Source organism: Leishmania panamensis (assembly GCF_000755165.1).
Source record: "Leishmania panamensis strain MHOM/PA/94/PSC-1 chromosome 29 sequence".
Classification (NCBI taxonomy): Eukaryota; Euglenozoa; class Kinetoplastea; order Trypanosomatida; family Trypanosomatidae; genus Leishmania; species Leishmania panamensis.
The window spans coordinates 673086-690420 of record NC_025875.1 but is presented as its reverse complement, the minus strand read 5'-3'; the positions used below and the strand labels follow the sequence as shown (position 1 = coordinate 690420).

Here is a 17335-nt window from a genome sequence, read left to right as displayed (position 1 = left end):
AGGAAAGGAAAGCACCACAAGTCGTAGAACGTCTCTCGTGTGGACCCTCCCTATCGACGCTGCCGGTGCCATGCCTAGATATTCGTGGACTGCCTCGTCAGATGCCACCACCAGCGCACCTGCGACCACTCGAGGCCCAGGAGCCGTAGCGGCAGCACATGAGATTGGGGCGACCACGATTGATCTGGTTCCCTCGCCAGTGCTGCTCGCCGACGTGCAAAAGCGTCTTGGGTATATCCGGCGACTCCACCAGCTTCAAGTCGCATATGGCGCACTTATCCCAGCATTTCGCGCCGCGACGACTGTTACAGAGCTGCAACAGGTCGTCTTCACGCACGACGTAGCGGCATGCCAGACGCTAGGTCGCATGTACCAAGCTTGGAGGACTAGACACCACCACGCGGCGTTCGTGGCAGCTCGCTCAGAGTACGGGCACCGCTCGCTCCAGAACACGGCCGAGGTGAATGAGGTGCTACCTTGCTTCCTCGGCAATCCGCTCCTCTTGGACACCCTGCTCCCGTTTGTCGGCATCACAGCTCGCTACCCGCAGGAGGAGAAGCTCTTGCAGAACTTTGTTGCGACGTTGAGGGACATGACAACAATAGAGACGGCATTGTGGGGCCCTGTGGCGGCCATGTCATCGTGGCGGTGCACCGACGGTCTTTACGTGGTGCACCACGCCTCTCGCGTGCACGTCCTGCGGAGACTCCTGAACGCGGCACAGTTCTACGGCCTCCCCCTCTTTTTACGTTCTATCCGTGCGATGGCGGGCAGCCACGTCGGCATTGCTGTTCCGTCCACTGCGAGGGATGGAGGGTGGCAGCGCACGGCTGCACTAAAACGAGCGCAGAGCCTCTACGCCGACCAGTTCTTCCTCACCCCTGACAACCTTGATCCGGATCTCTTCGCACAGCCGGACCCGATGCAGGCCCAGCTGGTGCAGGAGGAGCTTGTCACGCTCCAGCGCACGCACTGCGCCTTCTGCCTTGTTGTCGGGGAGGCAGACGAGGTGCTGACGCTTATGCACCGGCACCTGCGCTACGTCGGCGGCTCATGGCAGTGCTGCGTAAAGAAGGAGGAGGGGGAGGAGCCGTCGGTGTCGCTATCGAGGGTAAAGGCGGAGATGCAGGATGACGGAGATCGAGCCGACGCGAGTGTGGTAGCGACCGGGTTTAGTATCAAGGATGCTGATGAAACTGGCACGGCAAGCACCACAGCACCCGGGCTTGCCCCGCTTCCTCCTCGTGCTCCCACAGACCCGCTATGCCACTACGTCATTCGCACAGTGGATGCCGCGCGGCGTCATCAGCAGGTGAAAGCGTCGTCTGCTGAACCTACCACTGCCCCAGCCCTACCCTTCAGCCATGTGCAGTGGATCAAGCATGGAAGCGCTAATCGTTGGTCGCCGAATGCGCACTACTACGGCCTTGCGTATATGGTGGTGCTGGAGACGGCGGAAGAGTTGGCAACGGAGGACGGCGGCATACTCGCGACGGAAGGACTTCTGTGGGAAGCGGATATCGCGATGAATTCGGCGACCGACACCTCCGCACTACGCAAGGTTCGGGTGCCGGCGTACTGCGTGAATGCAGTCCTAGAACTGTGGCGCACGTAGGCGAAGGTAGAACAAAAAGAAAAAACACACAGGCTCGGAGGGAAGGCGCACTGGTGTGTCTGTGTAACTCGACACCTCTCTTTCGAAGCATCTGACTCGCACAATGCAAACAGAGAGAGAGAGAGACGATGATGCAGACGCGGCCCCCGGGTGTTCCTGCAACGCACCGCCCCCCCCCCCCCTGCCCCCTGCCCTATTTCATGTTCTCTGCGTAGCAGAGTCACGCAGGGCGGAAGAAGCGATGATAGAAATGTCTCCTTTTCTTTGGTCATACACACCTACATGCGTCGACACGGACTCGCACCCACAGAAGCACGCCTGGCATGGGAGGGGGGAGTGAGACAGGGACAGAGTGGGCGCACAGCAAGTCAAAAGTCTACAGATCAAGTGGAAACCGTAGGATGCACAGTGAACGCTCCACTTTGCTGCTCAACGTGGCCCTGATGTTCGTTACTTTGTTCCTTCTTCACGCCTTCTTGGTGGCCTTGCTCGCCTCCGGCTACGCGTCTGTGCAGACGACCGCCTTTTTGGCGGGCACACGGTATCACAGGCCCGTCATGCGTTCCCCGCACGCACTGAGGAACACCAACAATGTGACGAGTCATGTCCATTCTGTGCGCTGCTGTGTTGCTCTCAGTGAAGCAGCGATACAGTGGTTGGCACTGCTGCACACTGCTGGCGATGCCACTCACGCTGTGGTCACCGACGTTTGTGTATGCGTGGATCTTTTTCTCCGTGCCGCCGGCTGTTTCTTTGTCATGCAGGTGCACCTCTTTTTTGCTCTCTTCCCACCCAACCGTTCCCCCCTCTCCTCGCTTACTTCTCGCGCATCTCCCTACGGCTACCACCACCGGTTCGCACACAGAAAAGAAAACCGCAGCACGGAGGCACGCTCTTGTAGCCATGCAGTGCACCTCCCGCCTCCTAGGCGGCTACATGATGTACCATCGCAAGTCGATGAGTACGATGCGCTACAGCAAGTGGAAGGGTGCACGCGGTGGGCTTAGCCACTTCTACAATCGCACGGCCATGATAGAGGAGGTCCCGGCGAATGTGCCGGTCTCTATTGTGGACCGGGGCATGATGGCCTACGTGCATCGCTCTCGCCTGCGTCACTTTCAGCTTTTCCGGTCGTACCAGCAGAAGTCGAACACGACGGAGTGCAAGTTGCGCGAAGGTGAATTCCTCCGTCGCCGCTGGCATCGGCAGCTGCAGAAGTCCTTCATTGCCTTTATGCAGTTCAAGACAATGAAGGTGCTGGAGGAACAAGCGAAGCTGGTCTCGCAGTATGGGCAGGCGTCCGTGAACGCTGCCCTTGGCGACCCGCAGGCCGCAGCAGGCAATGCGACGCAGGAATACAAGTACAAACTACTTCATCGCCAAGTGCAGTCGCTGCCCAGGATTCAGCTCGTGCCGAAGCACGTGGCCACAATGAAGCAAATTCACAACGACCGCTTCAACTACCGCTGGCGCGTCAACTAGGCCCGCCCCTTTTGCCTTCGGCCAGGCTGACGTCGGAGCAGCATCCGCGCCTGCATCTCTGTGTACGTGAATACTTTTGTTGCTCATTTCATCGACGCGGTGCCGTCTGGATGATGTGGTGGCATTCCAGTGTTTCTCTCATCCTGTTAACCTTTGCGTCTCGTCCTTTACGCTGAAGCGCGCTCCGCTCCGTACCTGTCTGTGGGGCCACGTATGCTCGCGTAGCGAGGGTCTCTCTCGATCTTGGACGCTTTCTGCTCTGCCGCGCTGTGGCAACATTAGCTTTCCTTACCTTCTCGCATGCTCTTCTCACCCTTTCTGTCTTCCCTCCCTGATGAGGGCACCACGCCTCAGTACGTGGTGTCCACGGGGTCCAGTGCCGCCACTCGGTGTGGGGAAGTCAAGCAACCCCCCACCCCCCTCCGTCCCTGCCGGTGCCGACCCACTTCTGGCGGTGACAGGGCCCAGTGCCTACGACGTGGGGAGGGGCCAGAGCGATGTATCGCTCGTGGTGCCGGCGGTCAGGGTCCGGGCGGCGTTGCATTGGAGCGGCCTGCGACGGTGAGGTCGTTTGTGCCGCCCATATGACGGGTGAGGTGTCAGGGTGGCGCGAACGCGTCTCACCCGGCCCACGCCGAGGTGGATGCACCAGGTGGCGACCGGCATGAGGGGCGTGGCTGTGAGGCGGCGTCCTGCGGGGCAGGGTGTGTGTGGGCCGCGTGTGAGCCACGGGGCGTGCGCCGATGACGCAGCGGGCGCATTGCTGTAGCGCGTGCCTACAACCGCTTCGCAGCCCGCGATGGACGCGTGACGGGCGGTGGCGGTGGAGCAAATATGGAGACATACTCTGCGGCAGCAATTGAACATGTTGGAAGCGAACACCGAAAAAGAAAACGAGGCTTGAGCTGGGATGCAGTGGAGGAGGCAGTGATGTGTACTCCTGCAGTGGCGAACGTGGGGCGGTGATGCTACGCGCCTTTCTCGTTCTTTCTGTGTGTCTGTGCGTGTGTGTGTGTTCCGAGCTGATCCGGTGAAGAAGGATGCGGAGTAGAAACAAGCGGCGGAGTGGACAAGAAACGAAGGGCTCCTTGGGCCGGTGGTTTTCACTGTGTACCCCCTCTGACGTCGCACCCTCGGCCCATTCGATGTCTGTGCCGGTTCTACTTGTGGAAATCAATGAGATGATCCACAGTACAAGTGGAAGAAGGCTCCTCAACGTCGACCGACAGGTTTTCTCATGTCTTCTCTACGGAGGCGTGCTGCTTCTCCCTCAAGCTGTTAGAGAGGGTCATGAGCGCATAAACGCTGGAAAGACGGATGGAAACTTGAGGACGAGAAAGGCGCTGTTCGTGCTGACTTCCTCTCCTCCTACTTCCCTGGAGGACCCTCCATCTCCATGCCCCCCCCCCCACCACCACCTCCCTCGTCGAGACCTCGATGCTGCTCTTCGCATCTCTTTAGTCTTGCCTCTCATTTCTCTCTCCGCCCTTCTCTTTTCCAGTCCTTTACCATCAGAAGGAAAAGGAGGTGTGAAGACGAGCAAAAGTGCTCTCCACCGTGGCGAGTCGATCCGGCTAGTTTGCGGGCGCAGCATCTTCCTCCTCTTCGTACTCCTCCTCTCTTCCCCACCCCCTGCCGCTCCACCTTTCTCGCACCGAGAAAGGTGGACATCACGGAGAAGAACGCCTCGAGGCTTGCTGACGTCGATTAACGCATCTGCCCAGACCTCTCTGTGTGTGGTGCATCTTTGTGTCTTTTATAGTGCCTTGGCGCAACGGGCTCTTTCGTACTCCCCTCTCTCCCCACCACCACCACCACCACCCAATGGAGAACAAGTGCGATGGCAGCTCGTTGCCCTCGCACACTGTGCTCAGGGCGCACGAGGTGATTGCGGCAGGGCGTGCGGAAAACATACTGCAGGCCCCGTCGCCAATCTACACCGCCATCTTTGTGGATGCTCATCACGTACTTATAGGAGCCGGTGGCGGCGGCCGGCGCTTTGGCATGCCGAACATTGCCCTGCTGCTGCATGTGCAGTCGCTGAGCCGCGCGTCGACGACGGACCCTACCACCAGGGAATCCGCTACGTCCTCGCCGCCAGCAGCAGCCGCGCTGCCAGTGTGGAGCTTCGCGGCGGCGCTGGATCTAGGCCCAGACGACATTCCGTGGTGCACCTCATCCTTTCTTCCATTCGAGGCGAGTACAGAGGACGGAAAAGCACGCAGCGGTGCGTCCACCGAGCCGGCAGCGCTGAACTGGTCTGATACCCAGCGGCGCGTCCTCGACGGCCTCGTCGGGTTTGTCGCGCTAAGCACGATGAAATCTTTCTTGCTTCTCGGTGTTTATCGCGGCCCCGAGCCATCGACTTCCCAACCCACAAAATTCTCTGTATCCTCTACACCCAACGTACCTGCCAGCACCAGTGCAGATGCGGACTCGCGCCGCTACCTGCGCCAGCTGGCCCGCATTGAAGTGCCGAGTGATGCAAATAACCCTGACAAGAAGCCCATCGCGCTAGCTCAAAATCTGGTACTTGTCTCACACGATGACAAAGGTGTGCTCCTGTTCGCTCTTATTGATCTCGTACCGGACAGCTTTGAGGATGAGGACGTCGACGCGTACACAATCAGGCATGCTGACCAGATTGTGAGCGGTGTTTCTGGCGCAGCTCTGCAGCGACGCGTGCCGCGCGTGCGAACCGAGGCCACCCCTGTGGCTTTATGGCAGCTGCCTGCGCGTGTAAATGATCTGAGCGCGAATCGAGTGTGCATGGTGCAAGCCGACATGAGCAACGGAGCATCATCGTCGTCGTCGCAGCCCTGTAAGGCACACCTGCAAGAGCACCTCGTTCTTGCCGCCTTACTACTCGACAAGACGCTGGTGCTGAGCACCGTACGCCTGCGGCGCCGCTACACTCGCTCGCGTAGTCGCAAGCCGTCTGCCATTCGAGAAGAAACCATCACTGAAAAGGCACAGACAGAAGCCAAGTCGGACACTGTGGTGACCGCCACAGTGAGTACTGCGTTGACCTTGGCAGAGCATTTACTTCCGCTGCCCTTCAAGCTACTGACCTCCTCTCTTCGACTGGTGCGTCTCTTCGGCTGGAGCGACATCGACGCCGCCCAGCAGGCGGACATGCGGCGACGCCTCACGTGGCAGTCTCTGCAAGCAGGTGGAACAGCAACGCACGGCCCGCTGTGCAGCATCATGGTAGTGGCCTACAACAACTCAGCGAACGAGTCGTATATTATCCACGGTTCAGTGGAGGTCATGCCACTGACGTCGTCCCTCTTATCCTTCTCTACAGCGGATAGCACCAGATCGCTGGATTTGAAGGTGCAATGGGCGCGAGAGGACCCAGCCCCGGTGCTGAGCGACGCCATCACGTCGCTGGCTGTTTGCACAGATGGACCCCCACCCGAGTATGCCGCCCGTGTTTCATCGAACCCGCTGGGCGCTGCTGTTCCCACCCACTGGATTGCTGGGACGGTTGAGGGCTGTGTCGCGTCTCTGCGTCTGAGCCACGATCGCTCGCAGTTGCCTCACTGGCAAGCGGAACAGGTTCGCCCTTCACCAAACAAATCTCTGGCGCGGCGCTACCCGGCACTGCACAAGGATCCTGTCTCATGTGTGGCCGTCTCCTCTGAGAACGACGTGGTAAGTGCCGACATTGCGCAAAATGTAGCACTGACCACACTGCCGTACACCGTGCCGTGTAGTTCCTCTTCGCCGAGATCGCCATCGTCCAAGGCACTGAGCGACAACGTTATTGTGCTGCCCCGATCGACGTTTTCCTCCTCCTTGTTTCCTCCATCAAGAGTGGTGGGTGGTGGGTTTCTGGCAATCCTGTCGGGCGAACTCGCCAATGCCCTGCCGTCGCTGCACGTTGCCTGGTTCCTTCTCATCCCGCTAGTTCTGGCGCTGACAAGCGCGATCATTAGCATGAGACCGGTGAAGTAGGGGCTTCGAGGACCCTCACCTGCGCCTCTTCCTTTCTTTCCTTCTTTTTCTTTCGTGTGCGCGCCGTTTTGCGGCTCGCGCTTGTGCCCAACTCACAAGTGTCGTAAAGCAGACAAAGACAAACCGGTCCGAGCGCAAAAAAGGGGGAGAGAAACTACGATGCACCTAAGAGATCGCGTGATCTCGAGTTGACCCCAGTCTAGAAGCAACACTAATGAGAAGAGGTAGGAGGAGAGACAGAGGGAGGCACATACCCGTAGGAAAGGTGCACTCGCCACCGTGGTATGTCTTTGGCATCTTGTATGCAAGAACGCGGGATGCAGGTTACGCGAGGTTCTTCCCCCCCCCCTCCTCCCCCAACTCGCACTCTCGCATGACTCCAGTCGAAGATTCCTTCTCGCCGTCCACTCCCCTATCCTCCTCACACGCGGCCTTACTTTTTTTTGGCCCGCCTTCCTGACCGCATATGGGGGGTCATCCCTCATCTCTTTCCCACATTCTTCACCTCTACCACTCAACGACGCCATCATGTGCATGCGTCTCTCATAATTAATGTGTACCCCGCCGGCCCGCCCGTCTCCCCTCCCCTCCATTCTCCTCTTTCTTCTCGTGCGCCTCTTTGAGCTGTTTTCCACCAACCCCACCTCCCACCCCACTACGTGTATGCACAGCCTCGATGTTGTGCAGCTTATGGCTGTGTGTTCTTCCCATTTTTCTTTCTCGCTCTTCCTCTGCTCTGTACTCACTCTCTCTTCTACTAAAAACACCGGCACCCTTCTTTGATCCCTCATCATCATCACAGAGCAGCGAGCAAAACAAATCCAAAGGTTAGGGGAAACCGACTCGGCCCGTCCCCTCCCCTACCCACCGGTCAACCCGCTGCCCAAACACACTGAGCGAACCGAAAGTACTGTTTTTCCTTCATCTTTTTTTTTCTTGGGACGCTTGCAGCTGCTTTTCCGTTGTAGACGCCACCCGCTCGCCCCTCTCCTCGCTCTCTCCCCCCACCCCCTACTCATAAATCAGCCAACGGCCCGCCAGCACTGCCCTGCGACTGCTGCGTTTCCTTTTTGGGGGGTGTTCTTCTCTTTCAGTTTCGCTCTAGCACGTCTTCGTCTCCCTCTCTTTGTCTGCGACGAGGGAAGAAAATACGGTAAAAACGAAAGCCTCTCCTCCACCCCCACCTCGCCTCTGCTTGGTTTTGCTTTTTTGTGCCTTTTCTCTGTCTCGCACGCCCCCCCCCCTCCCCACTCTCCTCCCCCCAACACGTCTCTCTTTGGTTTCCGGAAGAGGAAATACCGCAGAGAAGAAGCCGAGTACTGCCCTCCTCTTCTTCTTTTGTTCGGCTTGCGTACTCGCCTCTTCGTCTCTCGCAGTGTGTGTGTGTGTGTGAGTGTGGGTGTCTCACTCTATCACTCTCCTCCCTTTTCTGCGCATATTCCACACTTCAAAAACCCCCACCCCCTGCCCTACGTACAGATACACCCGCTCACATAATCGCGTGTGGCAGCGAAAATGATCACGGAAGAGAACTACTGTATCAGCGAGATCACTCGCTTTCTCATCCTCTTAGGAGGTCTATGCGCTAGTGTGTGCATTTCCACCATGTACGGCTTCAACATTCTCAGCAACAAGATGGTGGAGCTGTTCAACTTAAGCAGCTCTGACCTGACAACCATCACCACCGTAGGCATTGTGGTTGGCTTTGCAACCTTCCCCTGTGGTGTGTGGCTCGACTACGCTGGTCCTGTTCCCATCCTTATCTTCGCCACAACGCTCACTACACTGGGTGTCCTCCTCTACGCCCTTGCCTTCAACGGCAACATCAAGGGTAGCGTTACCACGCTCGCCGTCTTCTGCGCCATCATGAACCTTGGCTGCTCCTCCTTCGATACAGGCTCACTGATGGCCGTGCTTGGCAGCTTTCCGCTGACGAAGGGCCCCGTTGTGGCCATCATGAAGACCTTTACTGGTCTCGGTGCTTCCATCCTGGCCCTCATCAACTACAGCTTCTTCCGAAATAGCGATGCACACTACATGTTCTTCATGACGGGTCTCATCGTCTTTATGGGCATTGTTGCGATCGTCTTCATTCGCTTCCCTCCCTACCACATTCTTGATGGCGAGAAAACCCGCGTGCCGCAGCAGGTGCAGGCGCGCCGCCGCCTGACGGAACGGGCTTACCTGACGCAGTACCCGCCGATGACTCGGTTCTACCTCGGCTTTGGTATCATTGTTTCCCTTGTCGTGTACCTGACGGCGCAGTCGTTCTCTGTAGCCTACGCGAACCCGAGCGACTCGGCGCGCATGGGTAACACAGTTGCAATCATAGTGCTTGTGCTCTCCCTGGGACTCATGGCGGCCCCATTTCCGTTTCTAGGCGGGATGGACAAGGAGGCGAGCAAGGAGTACCCCAATTACTCGCAGGACGCGGGGATAGGCTTCGAGAACGAGTGTGATAAGCGTGTGCTGAAGCCTGCGGCTGACAACACAACTCAAGCTGAGAACACGCCGGCAAATGTGTATGAGTCACAGAAGCCCTGCGACGAGCGCGCGGATGCCAGTCGCCCAGAGGCCTGCTGGAGGGCCGCATCCCAAGTTATCGTGGTCGCAGAGAAAGTGGTAGTGGAAAAAAAGCTTCCCCGGAACAACTACTACGATCAAGATCCAAAGTACGATACGACCTTCTGGCAGAGCCTCAAGCAACCCGATATCTGGCTGTGCTGTTGGAATGCACTGGCGACCTGGGGCTGCGGCATGGTCGTGGCTTTCAACTCTGCACAGATCTACCGCGCCTTGGCAAACGACGTCTACGAGTCCAAGGTGAATACCATGTACTCTGCCATCATCAGCGTGGCGAGTGCGCTGGGCCGCCTGACCATGGGTGTGCTAGAGTTTATCCTGAGCCGCCAGCCGTCCGAGACGCGGCCGGTCATCACCATCGCTTATCCCGTGTCTTCCATCTGCATGGTGATCGGCCTCATCTTCTTGCTCGCCCTTCCACTGGAGTCAAAGGCCATTGTCATTGGCTTCTTCTTTAGCTCCTTCGGCAACGGCTTCAGCTGGGCCTGCACGGCTCTGACAGTGCATTCTGTCTTCGCCAAGGACATTGGCAAGCACTACAACTTCATGTACGTCGGTGCCTTCATTGCAGTCATTGCGCTGAATCGCTTTGGCTACGGTGAGAATTACGATCGCCAGGCAAAGTTGAACCGTGATGCCGACTTGGCTGCTGGCAGGACGCCCATCTATCCACGCTGCGCCGGGAAGAAGTGCGTGGCCAACAGCATGGTCATTCTACTGTGCGTCAACGCGACGGCAATTGTGGGCAGCACGTGGCTCCACCTGCGCTACCGCAGGTTCGTCCTCAAGCGCCGCGTTGAGTGTACTGTGGAACTAGAGAATTGCCGCCTTGATGTGCAGCAGGCAGAGAATGTGCAGCCGGGGTTGAACTCGGTGAATATGTGTAGCGAAACACATTAGCATATTTTTGTGTTCCCCTTGCTCGCTTGCTCCCTCGTCCTCTCTCGCACTGAAATCTGTGGATGGACACTCTTTATCGACTTCGGTCTCCCTTGTTCTTCGCTCTCTTTTTGATGTAGCGTGCCCTTAGGACCCTTTTCGTGCGTTGGTGCCGTTGCTCGGGTAGCTCCCCCCACCCCTGTGTGTGGGCGTGGGGGGAAGAGGGGGGGTCTGCTGCGTTCCTCGCCTTTTATGCTGTTGCTTCACAGCTTAAGCTAGGGCGAATGATACGCACATAAGCGATGCGTATTCACGCGTGCGCAGGAGAGATCGAAGGGACCAACCAACCAACCCCAATAGAAAAGGAAAGCGATACAAAGTGTGAAGGCGCGAACGGAGTCGAAGGAGAGGCGGGTGTCGCATGACCACTACGGGAGGATTGAGAAGGGCAGCTTTAGGCTAGGATTATCTCTTGAATTGGTCTCTTCTCAAGGCTTGTGTGTTGCTCTGCTCGTGGACGCTTCTTCTTCTACTTGCTTGCTTTTTCTTTTTTCCTCCCACTCGCTGTTCTCATGTCGGACTTGCTATATCTGCCTCGCTTGCACCTCGCGGCTCTTCTTACGATAGACGCTCCAGGCACTCACCCACACATGTGCGGAAGCCAACGAATAGAGCGAGGGGAGAACCTACTGGACAACTTTCGTGTCACACCACAGAGATGCATGGAGTTCATTCCCTTCTCTCTCTCTCGCTGTTGACTTTACTGTTCGTCGAGATGTGGGCATTTTTCGTGTGACTTTGCGCCTCTGTGTCTGCTTGTATTCCTCCCCCCCCTCTCTCTCTCTCTCTCTCTTGCACAACGCCTTGCTGATTTTTCTTTCATTTTTTTCGTATCCACTGCTGCACCCCATCTTTTAGTTTGCCTTTTAAAGCCATCTTCCTCACTTACTTCAGGATATTCACACACACACACACACACACACCTTTTTCTCTTCTGATGTTGGTGCTTCTTTTTTTTTTTTGAGGGGGGAGGGAGGGTATTGACAGTGTGTGTGTGTGAAGTGTAGCTTCTCTCTCTGCTATTGCGCGCCTCTGATGACATCCACTTGATATTCTTACGTTGTACTCTTTTCTGTCTTTCGAGATTCTCACCATCCGCAACGAGGTACGATGCGAGGCGTCTGTGTGTGGGGGGGGGGTGTTGCCTCTGTATCATTTCCACTCTGTGGCTCATCTCGGCTCACACACGCACACCAGCACACACGAAAACATATATGTTGGTCACTCATGCTTTTTTTTTCATCACTTTTGCAGGTGTGTGTGTGTGTGTTTGCCTTTTCGGAGAGAAACTTCTCTACCTTCACATTTCCGTACCCCGCCCCGCTGTGCTTGTCAGCCATGGGGAGGCATCACTTTTTTTTCCGTCATCGGGTGGCATCGATGCGCTTGCCGTGATGGTGTTCACTGGGTGCGTACACGCGTGCCTTCCTTGGCGGTGTCTCGTTATTTTTTGCTTGTTTGCTGTTCATTTGTCGTCTCACCGTCTTTTTTCAGCCGTAGCCTTCGTCTTGCTGTTGTTGGGCTGGTGGCCATGGGCGTTAGCCAGCGCTCCCCCCCTCCAATCCCTATTCTCTCTCTTAGTCGTTTCAACTTCGTTTGCTACTTTGCCGTTCTCCTTAGCTTTTTTGTCCGCTCACGGCGGCGGTACCTTCACTTCCTCCGATGGATGTTGACGCCAGTGCAAAACGCAAGATCAACAACAACAGCAGCAGAAAAGAAAAGAAAATGGACACGAGAATGAAGGAAAGCCGCGAGGAAACGCTACGGTGCATGCTTGGCCTGGCATTCGAAGAACTGATCACATCACTTCTGGGAAACAACGGCGCTAGAATTGGTGCGCGTGCACATCTACGTGGAGTGAAAAGAAAGCGAGAAGAACTCTGTTCCCTCATTTTTCTCGTCTTCACACTCAAAGAAGCCGCTCTTAACCACACTTCGGCGATGCGGGGGGACTTGGCAAGAACTCGCGAGGTTTTTTTGGTTTGTTCTCCTTTGATGTTGGACCATCCCTGAAGACAACCAAGCCTGCTGGAATATGCAAAGTCATTCACAGGCAGAAATTAGAAGGAAAGAAGGAGTGGAGACACTTCATGAAGCGACCAGTGCAGGTGCGAAAGGAGTCGGGCCCGAAAAAGGCACTCACCAGGAGCGTACTCTCGTAGGCGCCGATTGATGCCGCGCGCACGACGCCCATGCGGAAGTGCGAACCGAGACGGTGTGTGTGTCTTGCGGAATGGTAGTGCCACCAAACTCACTCCCCTTCTCTAACAACGCAGAGCGTGAATAAAAAAGCACCTCTGTGTCCTCCATGACTCATCTCGTGTTCTTTCCACTCGTCCTCGCTCTTTTCCTTCCTCGCTCTTGCCTCGTTTTCTCCGACGGCACCCCTCCGCCGTATATGGACATCAGCACGTGCGCATGTCGCGGCAGTGTCTTGTCCCCCCCCTCCCCTCACGATCTTGGTTCTTCCTTCACACCCTCCCCAGCTCTTCTTCTCACTTTTTTTTCCTGTAGTTGGCACCTGAACTCGTATTTGTTTGATCTACTTGCTGTTTTTCTTCCTTTCATTCCGCCCCCCCCCCCTCTCCTCCTCTTCCTCCTCCTCTCGCCCCTCGGAGTGTTTATTGTTGGGGTTACGGTCTGCCTTTGGTCACCCTTCGTTGCCGTGGCAGATACCACCACCTTCATCTCCTTCTCCTATTCCACCTCCCCTCCCCCTTTATTTTAGGTTCTCTCCTGCAGCGCCCTCGCTTCGTGTCCGGGTACTCTTCGTTGTTCCACGCGCATCCGCAACCCTTTCTTATCGATCATCGTAACACGCGAGAAATATACACAGCAACCGAAAGCCCCTCCGGCACTAACCCAGTGCCGTCTTACTCACTCCCCCACCACTCTTGGTGATTAAAGCATAGAAAAAATGGTCTCCTCAGAAGACTACCGGATCAGCGAGATCTCTCGCTTTCTCATTCTTGTGGGAGGTGTCTGTGCGAGCACGTGTATGTCTACTTTTTACGGCTTCAACATTATCAGCAAAAACCTTGCAGACATGTTCAACCTCACCGGCGCGGACTTGACTACCATTACGACGACGGGTATTGTGATCGGCTTCATCACGTTCCCGTTTGGTATGCTGCTCGACCATATAGGCCCCATGTGGGTGTGCATGTGTGCCTGCACACTCAACGCTCTTGGTGCACTCCTCTATGCCCTTGCCTTCAACGGCAACATCAAGGGTAGCGTTACCACGCTCGCCGTCTTCTGCGCCATCATGAACCTTGGCTGCTCCTCCTTCGATACAGGCTCACTGATGGCCGTGCTTGGCAGCTTTCCGCTGACGAAGGGCCCCGTTGTGGCCATCATGAAGACCTTTACTGGTCTCGGTGCTTCCATCCTGGCCCTCATCAACTACAGCTTCTTCCGAAATAGCGATGCACACTACATGTTCTTCATGACGGGTCTCATCGTCTTTATGGGCATTGTTGCGATCGTCTTCATTCGCTTCCCTCCCTACCACATTCTTGATGGCGAGAAAACCCGCGTGCCGCAGCAGGTGCAGGCGCGCCGCCGCCTGACGGAACGGGCTTACCTGACGCAGTACCCGCCGATGACTCGGTTCTACCTCGGCTTTGGTATCATTGTTTCCCTTGTCGTGTACCTGACGGCGCAGTCGTTCTCTGTAGCCTACGCGAACCCGAGCGACTCGGCGCGCATGGGTAACACAGTTGCAATCATAGTGCTTGTGCTCTCCCTGGGACTCATGGCGGCCCCATTTCCGTTTCTAGGCGGGATGGACAAGGAGGCGAGCAAGGAGTACCCCAATTACTCGCAGGACGCGGGGATAGGCTTCGAGAACGAGTGTGATAAGCGTGTGCTGAAGCCTGCGGCTGACAACACAACTCAAGCTGAGAACACGCTGGGTGAGTTCTGCATAGAAGACGACCACGATGAAGATAACAAGAATGCACGGAGAAAGATGGATCCCTCGGATAAAGCACTGGTGTACGGGCGTATGGACTCTGAGGACGTCGTGATGCTGAAGGACGAGAGCTATACGCAGATGATGCTTTCCGACCACCACCCGCAGTATCATACGACCTTCTGGCAGAGCCTCAAGCAACCCGATATCTGGCTGTGCTGTTGGAATACTCTGGCGACCTGGGGCTGCGGCATGGTCGTGGCTTTCAACTCTGCACAGATCTACCGCGCCTTGGCAAACGACGTCTACGAGTCCAAGGTGAATACCATGTACTCTGCCATCATCAGCGTGGCGAGTGCGCTGGGCCGCCTGACCATGGGTGTGCTAGAGTTTATCCTGAGCCGCCAGCCGTCCGAGACGCGGCCGGTCATCACCATCGCTTATCCCGTGTCTTCCATCTGCATGGTGATCGGCCTCATCTTCTTGCTCGCCCTTCCACTGGAGTCAAAGGCCATTGTCATTGGCTTCTTCTTCGACTCCTTCGGCAACGGCTTCAGCTGGGCCTGCACGGCTCTGACGATCCGCGCACTCTTCGCCAAGGACATTGGCAAGCACTACAACTTCATGTACGTCGGTGCCTTCATTGCAGTCATTGCGCTGAATCGCTTTGGCTACGGTGAGAATTACGATCGCCAGGCAAAGTTGAACCGTGATGCCGACTTGGCTGCTGGCAGGACGCCCATCTATCCACGCTGCGCCGGGAAGAAGTGCGTGGCCAACAGCATGGTCATTCTACTGTGCGTCAACGCGACGGCAATTGTGGGCAGCACGTGGCTCCACCTGCGCTACCGCAGGTTCGTCCTCAAGCGCCGCGTTGAGTGTGCTGCGGAACGTGCAGTGATGCCTCTTCAGTATGGTGAGCCAATTAATACCGACGATCTTCAATAAGCGATGTTCTTGTGCAAGAGGTGTCAGAAAAGGAGGAGTGCCGAAGCCCAGCGTGTTTTACGGCAGTCACTGGCCGTGTCACTCTCTCTCTCTCCCACTTTAAACTGCTGTTACATATCCTCTTAGCTGGGCAACGTGAAGGGTAGTGCATTTATTTGCATCGTAGCCACTACCCTGATGACGAGGGCACCACGCCTCAGTACGAGGTGTCCACGGGGTCCAGTGCCGCCACTCGGTGTGGGGAAGTCAAGCAACCCCCCACCCCCCTCCGTCCCTGCCGGTGCCGACCCACTTCTGGCGGTGACAGGGCCCAGTGCCTACGACGTGGGGAGGGGCCAGAGCGATGTATCGCTCGTGGTGCCGGCGGTCAGGGTCCGGGCGGCGTTGCATTGGAGCGGCCTGCGACGGTGAGGTCGTTTGTGCCGCCCATATGACGGGTGAGGTGTCAGGGTGGCGCGAACGCGTCTCACCCGGCCCACGCCGAGGTGGATGCACCAGGTGGCGACCGGCATGAGGGGCGTGGCTGTGAGGCGGCGTCCTGCGGGGCAGGGTGTGTGTGGGCCGCGTGTGAGCCACAGGGCGTGCGACGATGACGCAGCAGGCGCATTGCTGTAGCGCGTGCCTACAGCTGCTTCGCAGCCCGCGATGGACGCGTGACGGGCGGTGGCGGTGGAGCGGAGTTGAGCTCACGTGGCATAGCAGAGAATGGACCGCTGGACAAGATGACGGAGATTCACACCTCCACCTGTTGTCTGCTTTCTTTTTGCAGTACAGGGGAGTGACTTCTGCAACTTAGAAAGGAGAAACACATCTATAGCCATCGTCACCGGATCTGTAGTGGCATGCTTCTTATCTTGGGGTTGTGCTGTGGTCGTGTTGTTGATTGTGGCTGGACTGCTTCTCTGTGTAGGTAGGGCTTCTGTCTTTCTCTTCAAGTAACGCTCTTTCGCGTTCTCCGATGAGGCCCATCTTTTTAGCGCCAATGAAGCACCCCCACCCACCCGCCGGCCTAACCCACCCACGCACACCCACACCCACACACACACACACAAACCAGCCGAGAAAAAAGATGTCTGCAAGACGCCCCCATCTGTGAAGTTTCGTAGGCACGCAAGAAGGAGCACAAAACGAATCAGTGCAGGGGAGGAATAAGTGCTCTGTTTGATGTACCACGCCCGTGTCTATGTGACGCGTTGTGTTTGCCCTTCCTCGCTCTTCTCTTTTTTGTGTGTGTCCGGATCTCCGCTCTCCTTCTTGTTGTGATGCCTTTTTTTTTCTTTTCGCATTTTTGTTTGTTTAGTAACGGCGCCCCCTCCCCCATTCTTCTCTTGTGTTGTATACTCCCCCCCTCCCTCCGCCATACACACACACACACGCACCACACCACCACCTTCTCCCCTCCCCCTTCTCACTCCCCTCTTTGATTTGGATTCTTGTGAGAGTCGACCAGGTATCGGGTTCCCTCCGGCTTTGTGCGCACCTCTCCTGGTTTGTTTGTTTTTTGGGGGGTGGGGAGAGGCAGCCTTCTGGGAAGCCCCGACTTTCGCGCTCGCTCTCTCTCTCTATACAGTGTGATAAAGCTCACTCACATATGCGTGAGAGCGGTGTATAGGTGCGTTTTCCTTGTCCACTCAACGAGTCACACGCGCGCATCGACGAATCATCAGCGTAGAGAGAGAAACATGGAGTGAACTGAGAACGACCAACAAGAGCTGGTAAAGGGAAAAGGGGAGGAGCAACGAGTGGACTTTTTTTTCATCTGCTTAATCACGGTATGGAGCGTGTGTCTGTATTGGTGCCTGGGCATACCTACTGGCACTTACACTAGTGCTTCGTGGCAAGCGGCACGAGGCGCGTGTGACACTCGATCTTGTATCAGAGCCCATTTTTTC

General features: G+C 56.6%; 5 protein-coding genes across 5 annotated transcripts, besides 2 other annotated features; all 5 read left to right on the top strand.

Annotated features, from left to right (window-relative positions):
• Window positions 1-367: 367 nt before the first annotated feature.
• On the top strand, window positions 368-1615 carry LPMP_291600 (hypothetical protein; the record flags this gene model as incomplete). Its single annotated transcript, XM_010702463.1, has 1 exon — window positions 368-1615. One exon carries the CDS (start codon window positions 368-370, stop codon window positions 1613-1615), a length of 1248 nt encoding a protein of 415 aa, XP_010700765.1.
• Window positions 1616-2518: 903 nt separating this feature from the next.
• On the top strand, window positions 2519-3097 carry LPMP_291590 (hypothetical protein; the record flags this gene model as incomplete). Its single annotated transcript, XM_010702462.1, has 1 exon — window positions 2519-3097. One exon carries the CDS (start codon window positions 2519-2521, stop codon window positions 3095-3097), a length of 579 nt encoding a protein of 192 aa, XP_010700764.1.
• Window positions 3098-3429: 332 nt separating this feature from the next.
• Window positions 3430-3926: a repeat region.
• Window positions 3927-4921: 995 nt separating this feature from the next.
• On the top strand, window positions 4922-7057 carry LPMP_291580 (hypothetical protein; the record flags this gene model as incomplete). Its single annotated transcript, XM_010702461.1, has 1 exon — window positions 4922-7057. The coding sequence occupies one exon, from the start codon at window positions 4922-4924 to the stop codon at window positions 7055-7057; it is 2136 nt and encodes a 711-aa protein (XP_010700763.1).
• Window positions 7058-8572: 1515 nt separating this feature from the next.
• LPMP_291570 (membrane transporter, putative) lies at window positions 8573-10540 on the top strand (the record flags this gene model as incomplete). The annotated part of the gene is made up of 1 exon (XM_010702460.1): window positions 8573-10540. The coding sequence occupies one exon, from the start codon at window positions 8573-8575 to the stop codon at window positions 10538-10540; it is 1968 nt and encodes a 655-aa protein (XP_010700762.1).
• Window positions 10541-13496: 2956 nt separating this feature from the next.
• On the top strand, window positions 13497-15443 carry LPMP_291560 (membrane transporter, putative; the record flags this gene model as incomplete). The annotated part of the gene is made up of 1 exon (XM_010702459.1): window positions 13497-15443. The coding sequence occupies one exon, from the start codon at window positions 13497-13499 to the stop codon at window positions 15441-15443; it is 1947 nt and encodes a 648-aa protein (XP_010700761.1).
• A 172-nt stretch (window positions 15444-15615) lies between these two features.
• Window positions 15616-16166: a repeat region.
• Window positions 16167-17335: the final 1169 nt, after the last annotated feature.